Source organism: Ambystoma mexicanum, chromosome 1q (assembly GCF_040938575.1).
Source record: "Ambystoma mexicanum isolate Mex_15411 chromosome 1q, UKY_AmexF1_1, whole genome shotgun sequence".
NCBI lineage: Eukaryota > Metazoa > Chordata > Amphibia > Caudata > Ambystomatidae > Ambystoma > Ambystoma mexicanum.
Genome location: NC_090922.1, coordinates 1,093,643,092 through 1,093,655,154, shown reverse-complemented (window position 1 = coordinate 1,093,655,154; position 12,063 = coordinate 1,093,643,092). Strand labels below are relative to the sequence as shown.

The 12,063-nt window shown below is 47.8% G+C and overlaps 1 protein-coding gene across 1 annotated transcript in view; it reads right to left on the bottom strand.

The window, feature by feature from the left end:
* Window positions 1-12,063, bottom strand: part of LOC138541759 (bromodomain testis-specific protein-like) — a 2,079,689-nt gene that overhangs the window by 157,820 nt on the left and 1,909,806 nt on the right. The window contains exon 10 of the mRNA XM_069641783.1: window positions 2,644-2,936. Within this exon, the coding sequence (XP_069497884.1) occupies window positions 2,644-2,936 (293 nt within the window). The remainder of the gene's footprint in view (window positions 1-2,643; window positions 2,937-12,063) is intronic.

Below are 12,063 nucleotides of genomic sequence, written 5' to 3'. Positions count from 1 at the left end.
TTGTGTTCATCTGTCAGTAATCCTCATTTGTGCCATTTTGTTATCAAATCGTTGGCTTGCAATACCATTGTTGCGATCGGTTAGTGGTTATTTCGTAGCATCCAGAGGTTCACAGATGATCCATGGCCATCTTGATATAGTCCTCCCCATCTAGGATGACAGTTTCCTGCTTTATCTGCTTCTTGGATGACAATGCATGTGTTACTTTCCAAAGTATTGAGGGCTTGTAGTTCTGCCATATTGAGATTGTTTTTGCCTTTCTTGTAGGTCGATCTGGTTAGGTCTTCTAGCCTGTGGAAATCCCGGGTGACAGCCTTTTGAAAAATGTCAATGTTGTTGTCCCCATGTAAATTGGGAGTGAATCTTGATTTCGTAAGTTCTGCTGGCTGGGCTCGGCAATCTCCATTGCATTTCTTTTACAAAGACTTCTTTACGTTTTCTTGTGTATTTTAATAGATCAATGTGTGCATTCATATAGGTGGCTTTGTTAGTTGAGGCAAATGATAGTCCTTTGTTCAGCATGGATTCCTCAAATGTTGATAGTGCGTATTTGGCTAGGTTGAGTACTAAGCTCAATGGCGTTGCTCCCTCTGTTGTAGTTGTGTCCTTTACCCTGCGAGTCTTAAAATGCCTGCTCGATCTGTGCTTGTGTTTAGCGGCGACTCCTTGCTTGCCTTCCTCAGTTTGTGGAAGTAACTCCCTCTAATGGGTCCTGGAAACTTACTTGTTTCGCATTGTAATTCCGATGCCCTTTTTTGTAGTGTTTGATTTGATCTAAAAAAGAAATCGATGAGGAGGATGAAGGTGGTGCTTGAGGAAATATCCAGTGTTTTTTCGGGAATCGGTTTACTTAGTATGGAGGTTGCTTGTGTTAGATTACCAGTGTCATATCCGCCATCTACATCAGAGCTGCCTTGTGATGTGTTGGGTGTGCTTTCTCTCGACAAGGTCTTACTGCAGTCATCATATTTGGGCTGGAAGGTGAACACCTTGTCATCTTTGTAGTCTCTTTCCTCTCTAGAAAATGTCCTGGATTTCCTGAGTTTGACCTCGTCCTGATGTTTACATAGGATCTCATATATTGTTTTTTAATTTCTCACTTTTGTCTTTACTGGGGCATTGTACGTTTCTAATTCATCCTTAATTACATCAATACCTATGAGTGTTCTTTTATGTTCACGGTCTGTGTGCTCAATTAGTAGCTCTAGCATTGTTATAGATCCGGTGACTAGGTTATCCTCCCATTTTCCTGCAAGGTTGTCGGCATCTTCCGGATTGGTGAAATCAGGAAAGATGATTATCCTCAGTCCTCTCAGTACTTTCTCCTAATTCCAGGTAAGTTTGGAGTGTAAATCACTCCCAGAATTAATTAATATCCTTGTTGCATAGTTTTTCCAGTCTTACACATTTTTGTCTGTGTCGCTGGTCCGTTTGGTCCGGATTTGTATGCATGTTCCATGGATCCTCTAGGTGTGAATAGGGATTTAATGTCATTTCTTCTAAGCAGATATTCTGCCATTTCTTCTTTTGGAAGTCAATCTTTTGCTACAGTGATCTTCTATTGGTTTAGAGCAGAGGAGGATAAGGCACTATACATTTCAAGATCACTGCGCTAGATCCGTGCATTCGTGAGTGTGACTCAGCTGATGTTGTAGGAAACTGTGAGAAGTAAAAACGCTCAATGCCACAGCCTTCAAAAGGACCCTTGTTGGGTCGTAACACGTGTCGGCTAAGCTGTGCAATTAAAAAATTAAGAATCACCAATATATACTACAACAGTGAGTGTTTTGACTAAATCACGGTTTCCTACAACATCACAACCGTCGAGCTTTTGAATCTTTTTCTACATCATGGAACCCAGTAATCAAAGGGGAAACTACCAATCAACCTAGTGCCATTGTGACACAGGTTCAATACCCACACTTATACCAGACAATGCAATGCTCACATGCACTATTCTATTACCAAACGGTGTCCCATGGACCGAACAACCATATGCAGAAGTTCTAATGTACACGTACATCCTGCATTTGCTTATCCCATAACCAAATTCATACCACTCCATCCAACAAGCATGTGCTATATCTTTCAGAGCATACTACCTCTAAACATGCTGCATTCTGCTCCACTCTGAATGTCAATGTTTACGTTGTTATGCCTTCAGGCTTGCTCGAATTCTTCCCACTCCACCAAATAAGGTCAATTTTTTTCTTACACTGCTGGATTGCAGCACAAATATCTCATGTTATTTCCCTCAAACCTGCTAAAACACTTTCACAACTAAATGTTTCTCTGATGCTAATCTCGCCTGCTTACTAATTCAGTGAATTATGTAAATATACCAGTGTGTACGAATGTAAAGCCTGCAATTGTAGTACATTTTACTGGCCCACCTACTCATCACCCATTGCAACCTCAAACCCATCAAGTCTAAGCGTTATTATGCGGGCCAGTAACACAAATGTTGGCATGTTGATGTAATGTAAACGCGCCATGCAATGTTATGTTTATGCCCAGCATGCAAAAGTTAAATGTACAACATTCAATGCTCTCGTATGCAGCATCTAATTATGGTTCTCCAGAAACCCCACAGCACAACAAGACAGCACAAAAACATGTATGTACACAAATATTAACACCCACCACCTGTTTTTCTTGCTTTTTTCCTTAAACAATTACAAACATATCTCTCCAATTCTCTCAGAGTAGATGCTTTTAAGGTTTCAAAATCAATTTCCAGCTCATTGGGATTTGAGTCTTTGAGTGAAGGTTCTCTTGACTGTATTATATGAACCACTCGGCCAAGCTTTTCACCAGGTAGCTTGTTTATGTCCAAACTAAGCTGTCTTTTCTCATCATAATTCATAGGTTTGGCATTGTCATCACCAGATATGTCACGTGCCACTGAATCCTGTTGCATAATCTTCTTTGTAGGACTGTATAACAAAAAAAAAAGTTTTTAACAAGAGTAAATATCTAGCAAAGCACTTGCATTATACTGAAAATGTTAACCCAACCTGTTGCATGTAAATCTCAGTTCCATCAGTAGACTTGCTTTGCAATGCACCATCCTGCAGCACTACTTCTCCAAGCCTGTGTCGCTAATGCAGCGTCTATTTAAGTCTATATATGACTGCCATATATCTATCCACTGTTACAACAAGTTCATGTTCAGATCTCCAGAACTGGTGTCTCCACTTATACATGTAATTGTCAACCTGCACTTAAAAATTAACACATTGGCTTCCAATTTTTGTTATAAGGCACAAGGGCGCAATATATAGTACGCAATCCCATTGAATAGTCCGAAATTAGTCCATCCAGATTTTATTGAAATACATTCTGGGAGAGTGTATACTCCACACACCAACATATCCTAACACGTAGGTCCCTTTCACGCTAGGGCATCAGGGGAAATCCTCACTGGGGGCGTCTCGAATGCTCCAGGAGCTCATATCCTAGATCAACATTCCCTTTGAACTAGCCCTCATTTCTTCTGGAATATCCATGGGTCAGCCCTATATCCCATGTTATTTAATTAATCAGGGTTGCTGGGAGAGAGAGAGAGTTATATGAATTTGTTATCGCTAATACATAGATAAGGTCACAACATCCAGTTTTTTTTTTTAAAGAGAGTGCCCTCTGAGGTGGGAGGGACAGGGGTTATATTCACTCAAGGATTCCCTCCAGAGGATCAAGTAGCTAGCCTCTGGTTTTAATGTATGCATCACATTACGTCATTATTTGTTCCAATATCTGCTGCTCTAGTCTTAGTTAACTTTCGCTAGTTCCGGGTTGGCTGAACCTACTTCTTTTTCCTCGTAGGCTAAATCATTAGGGTGTTTACCTCGATACATTGTTGCCTTTATGCTCTGGTAAAGGTTTCTATCATTTATTTATGCTTACATCTACAAAGACCTTTGTTACTAGACCCAGATTTCGCTAAATTTGTCTTATTCCTTCAGCAACATAGGTAATTCTGTTATTTTAGATTATCTTTAGCAGTTCTCGCTCCCCTGAAGGCATTACTCCCAATGCAGCCAACTTGGTGGCTGAGACCAGAAACTTAAATTTAACCCAAACTAGAACAGTACACAGTCTGGATTTGATTAAAAACACTGAGACAAGCTTTGGAGGAGAGTGGGCAGATCGGATTTAGAAATAGGTGAGGCTTGTCTAATATGCTACGCATGATCTCATTTTTCTATCCATCCCTAATGGAACGATTAAGTTTCAAGGAAAAAATCAGAAGAAAGGCTGTCAATCAGTGCATGATGGCAAAGGCAGGACATCTGTGGTGTGTTTGTAGCAGTGAAGTGTTACTCACCGTAGTGACTAACGTACTTCTAGACCATAGTCCCCTTTCCTCCATCCTGTATGGCCGTCCCTTGCGAGGGACAGGCACGTAACCTCTTTTCCAACAGAAAAAGACATTTCCCCTTTAAATTTACTGGCACGCAGGGGCGCGGCGCCGGGAGCGGGGCTTCCCTTAACCCCGCCCTCCGGCGCCACACCTCAGTCCCCTTTTGATGCGTAATTTTAGTCAATGGTCACCTTTCCTCCATACTACATGGGCGTCCCTCGCTAGGGGCGGGAGATGGAATATTTTTCATCAGAAAAAACCTTCTTCCCTTTTAAATCTAGAGGCACGCGCGGGGGGGGTGCGGCCCTGGGAGCATGGGCTCCCCTGACTCTGCCAATGGCGCCACTGCTCAGTCCCCATTGAGGCGTAGACAATATTACAACTGCCTATGTGACCCTAGTTTTTTTTAGGGGGGAGGATGGTGGGACGCATGGAGGAAAGGGGACTATGGACTAAGAGTATGTTAGTCACTACGGTGAGTAACTTGTAATTACTCTTACATCCCGCCCCCTTTCCTCCATACTGCATGGGCGATTACCACTGAATGTTGCCCCAGGGTGGAGAGGTGACCCTCAAGAAAACAAGCTCCTTAATCCTGACTGCCAGAATGCCGCGTCTGACCTGAAGCTGGCATCCCAACAGTTGTGCATGCAAAAAGCAGAGGGAGTGGCATCAGTAGCCGCCCTGCTAATGACCTCCCACGGCATGTGTCTCTGGAAGACTACCGCCGTGGCCTTGGCTCTGAATGCGTAGGCATGCGTGTTTGCCAGAAGCTGCTTGTGTTGCCCCTCCCATGCCTCCTTCAGGAGGCCACAATCCACCATCCAACTTGCTGTGGAGGCATTGGAAGCCTAATATCTTGGCCATGACTCCCCGAGGGTGACAAATAGAGCCTCAGACTTGCGGAAGCTCTTGGTCCTGCCCAGATAGAACTTTGGCGCTCGTCTAGCATGAAGACAGTGCAGAACCTTCTGAGCATGGTCCTTTGGGTCAAGGAAGAAAGTAGGGCGTACTATCTCCTCTTTTAGATGGAACGCAGAGACTACCCCCAGGTAAGTACGCGGGATGCGTTCCGAGGACCACACTGTCCTGTGAAAGGTAGTGTATGGCTGGGGTGCCATCAGAGCCTGGATTTCGCTGACAGAGTGTGCAGACATAAGGCACACAAAGAGGCTGTCTTAATGGTGCCTAGCCCGATGTCCGTGGTGTGGCTTGTTTATGGGAGGCCCGTCAAATGTCTCTTAACCACCGGATTGAAGGATGAGAACAAACGACCTCCTGAGTTACGGTAGGCTCCGATTGCTGCCAGATAGGCTTTGAGGAAGAGCGAGATGGCCCCCCGACTCGAGCCAGTTGATGAGGGCTGCCTGCTCCTGCAAGAAGCCGCTCTGTGGACCCTGTGGTTGTCCAAGGGATGAGTCTGTGGGGCAGGTAACCTGCAGAGTTGGCTGATGAAGGGGCCTGACTATCCATAAGTTGCTGTCCGTGCTCCACGAGACTAGGTTGTGACAGAGATGGGTGGAATGCTGACCGGCTCCGCCTGGGAACCCTTCTCCTGACTCCAGGAGGCTACACAGTGTAAGTGCAATGTAGGTGTTGGTACCACCATGCCGAGGTCACTGTTCTGCTGAGAAAATGCCCCAGGTGCCTCTGATGGCTGTGATCTGGTCCTCTGAGGGGAAAAGTCTCGGAGTTCGTATTACAGATGAGGCCCAGGAACGTTAGTGTGTCTGGGCTCCAGCTGTGACTTCTTGAGATTGATGGGAAATCCCAACTCGTGTAGTGAGAGCACAAGGGAACAGGCGATGTGGAGGAGTGCCTCCAGAGCCCTTGCCCTGATGTGTCAGTCTAGGTATGGATCGGCGTGGTGACCCTGGGCCCCAAGTGGGGCTGCCACGCTTTCATCCGTCCTGTACAGTTATTGTCCGAGTCTGTGGTAGTGGAGGGGAGGAGAGAGGTGGAGAAGGGATCGGTAGGCAGTAGCCCGAGGACACTGTGTGGAGGATCCAAGAGTCCGCGAACCCGTGCACCAGCATGGGCACGCGTCTGGCTATATGCCCTATGGGTGGCTTTAGTGAGGATGGATAAGGATTCAGAAGTCTGGGGACTGAATTTGGTCGCCTGTAGCTCGGTAGTCCTTCTCCTGCCAGTAGCGGTGCAAACGGTGTAAATGCGTGCCACGGTGGGCTCCATTATGTTTTGCGCAACTATTTTTGGCCGCCGCCAGCCCTGCCTTGAAGGCCGAGGAGTGGTAGTGAGAGTGCCTTGATGTCAAGGGGCCTGTTGGTATGCTGCGCCGAATGGGGTTCAAACGGTGACGTGCTGACCCGAGCCGGCTGCTGAGAAGGAGGCCGTGGGGCTGCCAAGACCATTGGAGGCGTGGGAGCCAGTGTTGTGGGTACTGGCATGGGCAGCTGGAGCTGCACGGGAGCCGGAGGTGCTTGAACCAAGGTCGGAGTAGCCGTGGGTGCTAGCGACAGAACCAGAGGCAGTATGTCCCCGAGTGTGATGCCTTTTAAGAAAACCTGTCTTCACAGGCCAGTGGAGCGCTTGGAGGTGCAGAGCCCTGAAGGTGCTGCGGCCTGAACGCACTCTGCCTTACTGTCTGCGGGGAGAATCGGCCCTGCGACGACGAAGGGTATGCTGTGGGCCACATGCTTAGTGAAGACTAGTCCCACCTGGAAACTCGTTCCCCTAGGGGGGATGGTGTCTGACGAGCTGCCATTTTATCTGGCCCGGTGGCCATTTTGTCGTGCTGCGTGCCTGTGTCGTGGTGCTTGCCGCGTTGGGCCCCACCTCTTCCAAGACTCCTGGCGGTCGAGGTTGAGGCCCACCCTGCACCTCAGGATGGGGCCTGGTAGGCGGATTGCCGCCAGCAATGCCGCCAGTAGTGCTGCGTACAGGTGCCCCCTCAGACATTTGTCTGGAACTAGGAGGTAGCCCTTTGGGCCTTACCCAGGTAAAAGGACCTTGCGGCCCCTCCCCTCAGTCACTGGTAGGATCTCGCAAACCCTCGGCCTGGTGGCCAATAGCTGTAGTAGCAGCCTCGGTACTTGCAATGGTACAAGGACCTGGAAGATCCCTCCCGTGCTTGTGCCTCCTGGACGGAGACAAATTTGCGGGGTGTGTGGTGCGTACAGGCGCCCTTTGGACATCTGTCCAGTACTGGCGCGTAGCCCCTAGGATGTAGACCCAGTAATTGAACTTTGCGGCTCCCCACCGCAGTCGCCTGTATGATCTTGCGACCCCTCAACCTGATGGCTTGTAGCTGTAGCAAGCAGCCTTGGTACCAGGACCTGAAACGTCCCTCCCACTCCTACGCTTCCTGGGAAAGGAGACGCTTTTGCAGGGTACGTGGTGCATGCAGGCACCCCCTCAGACATTTGTCCGGTACTGGGGTGTAGCCCTTCAGGCGTAGACCCAGCAATAGACCCTTTTGGCCCCTCAGCGCAGTGTCCGGTAGGATCTCCCGACCCCCTCGGCCTGACGGCCAGTAGCTGTAGCAGCCTCGATAGTTGCACTGGTATCAGGACCCGAAAGGTCCGTCGCGCTCCTACGCTTCCTAGGAAAGGAGTCACTTTTGCGGGGTACGTGTTGCGTACAGGTGCCCCCTCGGACATCTGTCCAGTACTAGGGTGTAGCCCCCTCAGGCGTAGACCCGGTAATAGAACTTTGCGGCTCTCCAGCGCAGTGTCCAGTAGCTGTAGCAGCCTCGGAACCAGCATGGGTACCAGGACCTAAAAGGTCCCTCTCGCTCTTACGCTTCCTGGGGGAGGAGTTGCATTTGCGAGGTACGTGGTGCATACAGACGCCCCCTCAGACATCTGTTCGATACTACGGCGTAGCCCCTCGGGTTAGACCCGGTAATAGAACCTTGCGGCCCCTCAGTGCAGTGTCCGATTGGATCTGGCGAAACCTCGGAATGATTGGCCGGTAGCTGCATCAGCCTCGGAACCTGCACTGGTACCAGGACCTGAAAGGTCCCTCCCGCTCTTGCGCCTCCTGGGGGAGGAGTCGCCTTTGCGGGGTACGTGGTGCGTAAAGGCGCTCCCTCTGACCTCTATCCGGTACTAGGCCATAGCCCCTCGGTTGTAGACCCGGTAATAGAACATTGTGGCCCTTTATCGCAGTCACTGGTAGGATCGAGCGACCCCTCAGCCTGGCGGCCAGTAACTGTAGTAGCCTCGGTACCTGCACAGGTGCAAGAACCTGAGAGGTCCTTCCCGCTCTATGTGCGGATGAAAACAGTGCCCCTACCTTGGGCCTGGACTTGTCCTGACAAATTCCTTTGAGTCCTCTGGCTTGCGAAGAGCCCCGTCCACTGGGCTAACCTGTTGTTCAGAGTGCGTTGTAACACTTAATAGGAAAACAAACAAATTGCAAAAGATATCAAAGACTTCCAGCTTGAAATTGTGTATCCTTACATTTCGAATAACTATTTCGAATCTCAACCAGGCAGGCACTTCAGGCCCCACGGCTTCCAGAACACAGAGGAATTGCCATAGGGGCGTCACCTTTTCTGGATCCAGTAGAGGATTGTCCTCTGATGACCAATCCAGATACCAAGCAGGTCTTTCTCAGATGAATTTTACTTATCCACCTCCCCCGTTCTTCCCTTTTTTAGGGGGCAGAGGTTTTGGCAACCCCCAGTGGGGCCACCCAAAATGGGGTGTGCAGCAACGAGGGGGGGGACGAGGGGCCGGCTCAAGGCGACGCAGACAGAGATATTAATATGTTCCCCAAGATACACATTTAACCTCGCCAAAATCGAACTCTGAGGCTGAAAAATCAATTCTTACCGAGGTTCTTTCCTTTGTTCCCACAACAATGATGGATTGGTACAACTTGGAAATGGAGGTACGTACTTTCCTCAGGAAGGTAAGACTAAGAACCTTTTTCCAGGAACACATCTTGCCCACCAAGGATGATGAATCAGACACTAGCTTACATAAACCTTCAGTGTTCACACCCATGGACAATCAAATTTCCAGCGAACTTCTTGTGTTTGAAAAAAGCATCCTAAGGGATCTTGCTAAATTACAAACTCAGAAAACAAGGATTCAACATAATTTCTCATTAGCAGAGAAGCAAGCTTTGATATCACTACAGAACAACAGAGGTATAGTGATTAAGCCAGCGGACAAAGGGGGTGGAGTAGTAATAATGTCATCTGCTCAATACAAGGGTGTGGTATTGACCTTGTTAAATGACCAGGACAGCTACTCCATCCTCCGGAAAGATCTGAATCAGGAAATTGGTGAAGCAGTGTTGTATGCTCTCCAAAGAGACTGGATATCCAAAAAAGAGGCAGAGTTCCTTACCACACCAGGTGGAAGAACCCCGTGTTTGTATGTACTCCCTAAGATTCATAAGGACCCCCCTGCAACCGACCAGGAAGACCTATAATGGCGGGTTGTGGGTCGATCCTAGAACCCCTCTGTGGATTTTTTTCTACAACCCATTAGCATGAAGACACCTACATATTTACGGGACACCACTCACACATTACCATCTTTGAAAATATGCCCTTTGATCCTTCCACACAGATACTGGTGACTATGGACATCAAGTCCCTCCATACAAATATCCCTCAAGACACAGCAATTGAATGCGTATGGGAATGGCTTGGAGAGGATTCTACCGAACATCGGGCTCCGACCAATTTTATTCTGGAGCTCATGTCCAGAGCGCTGTGTAAGAATTTTTTTACATTTTATAAGCAAATGCACCTTCAAACTAGGGGCACGGCAATGGGGGCAGCTTTTGTCCCTAGTTTGGCTATACTTTATATGGCCAAATATGAGCAAGAACATATCTTTTCCCCACAGAACATTTGGAAGGACCAGGTGAACCATTGGTACAGGTATTTTTATCTGGACAGGCCACCTGGATCAACTGATACAATTCTGGGAATGGCTCAATACATGCAATCCGGCTATTCAATTCACCATAGAGCATAGTGTCAGGCAAGTTCCATTTCTGGATTTGGTCATTCACCACAGAGATGGTAATCTTTTATGCGATTTACACACCAAGCCCACAGACAGAAATACATTGCTACACCATACTAGCAACCACCCATTACACACGAAAGATAATTTGCCCTACGGGGAATTCCTGCGCATTCCCAGAAATTGCTCGTCGATCCAGGATTTCAACAAACGCTCAACAGATTTATTAAACAGATTACGATCAAGCTGCTATCCCAAAAAAATGCTGAATCAAGCAAGAAAAAGAGCCCGGAATGCCAGCAGAGAGGTTCTGTTGCAATCCTTCAGCATTACCCCAGACAACAGTATTGAACGTTTAACCTGCATTGTAACCCATGGCATACACACATCACAGATTAAAAAAATAATCTTGATGTACTAGCACATAGCTCACCTCAATTTATCGGAGGATTTTCCTCCCAGATTTGCCTACAAACGTGGGAAACATATTAAAGATCACTTGGTCCATTCGTTGTACCAACCGGACCCGACACTAAGTGGACAGAGAACATTACGCCCATTACAAGGTCATTACCCTTGTGGGAGTTGCGTAGCCTGTCCCTTTATCAAGAAGATGAAGACTTTCTCTATTGGGGAGTGACAATGGACACTCGGAGATATCACGAACTGTAAAAGCTCCAACGTAATTTATGCCATTCAATGCCCCTGCGGCCTGAGGTACGTCGGATAGACTACCCGTACCGTAAACACCAGAATATCTGAACACAGGTCAAAAATAAGATGCAAAACCCTTACTGCACCTCTGGTCGAACAATATTTGTCTGCGAAACATACCCCCAATGACATTCTTTGGTGGGTGATAAGAAAAAGTGAAAGAGGGCTCGGACATACAGCAGAGTTTACTCCACAAGGAATCCAGATGGATCCATCGGCTGGATTCATATCACCATGGACTAAATGAGATCTTTCAACCAGTTGTTTGTTGAGTCATATGACCTGCTAAAACAGACAGTAACCCCCCAATTAAGTGCGGGCTGAAGCGCCTCCCCAATTAATTCATGGGTGGCCACCTCCACTTGTGGAGGCCCACCATGACTTATGGAGCGGCTGCCATTCATTCAGTTTACAATCGCTAACAAGAGGTTTTAGCTTTCCAATGCCACGCACAATACACCAATGACCAACATTGGACTGCATTTAGTAATGGCACACCTGTCACACTGACCAGGATGAGCATGCCTTATTTACAATGCCGTTCTCTTTATTTCAGTGGTTGTGTAAATGTCCACACCTGGCATGGGATGTCTGTGGTCTGTAGACAGCGTCAGTGTAACGCTCACCTGATTCTCGCAGAGGCGCCGGTCTTGACTGGGCGACTACTGTATCTTCAAAGGTGATGTGTAGCACCCGGTTGGCTCTTTGGGCTGGACCTCTGTGCACTGTATGCCTGACGTGCAGAGTAAGATGTCTTAGGTAAGTGAATGCCGAGCTCTCCATCTGCCTCGGGGCAGGGTGCTGTAACCAGTTTCTTCACTGGATAGGTAGCGCAGGCCTCTTGACTTCAGAGGACTGCTGTCCGTCGTTTAATGCACAAACGGTAAGTTTCGAGTCATTCAAATGTCTTTAAAGTCTTTAGTAATGATGTCTCTTGTTTTGCAGGGTTCCGGCGATGGCGGATGACGGGCTGAAGTGAGTTGAAGATGGAGCCCGTGTGATGAATAGAAGCGCCTGGAGGCACGTAAGTAAGCG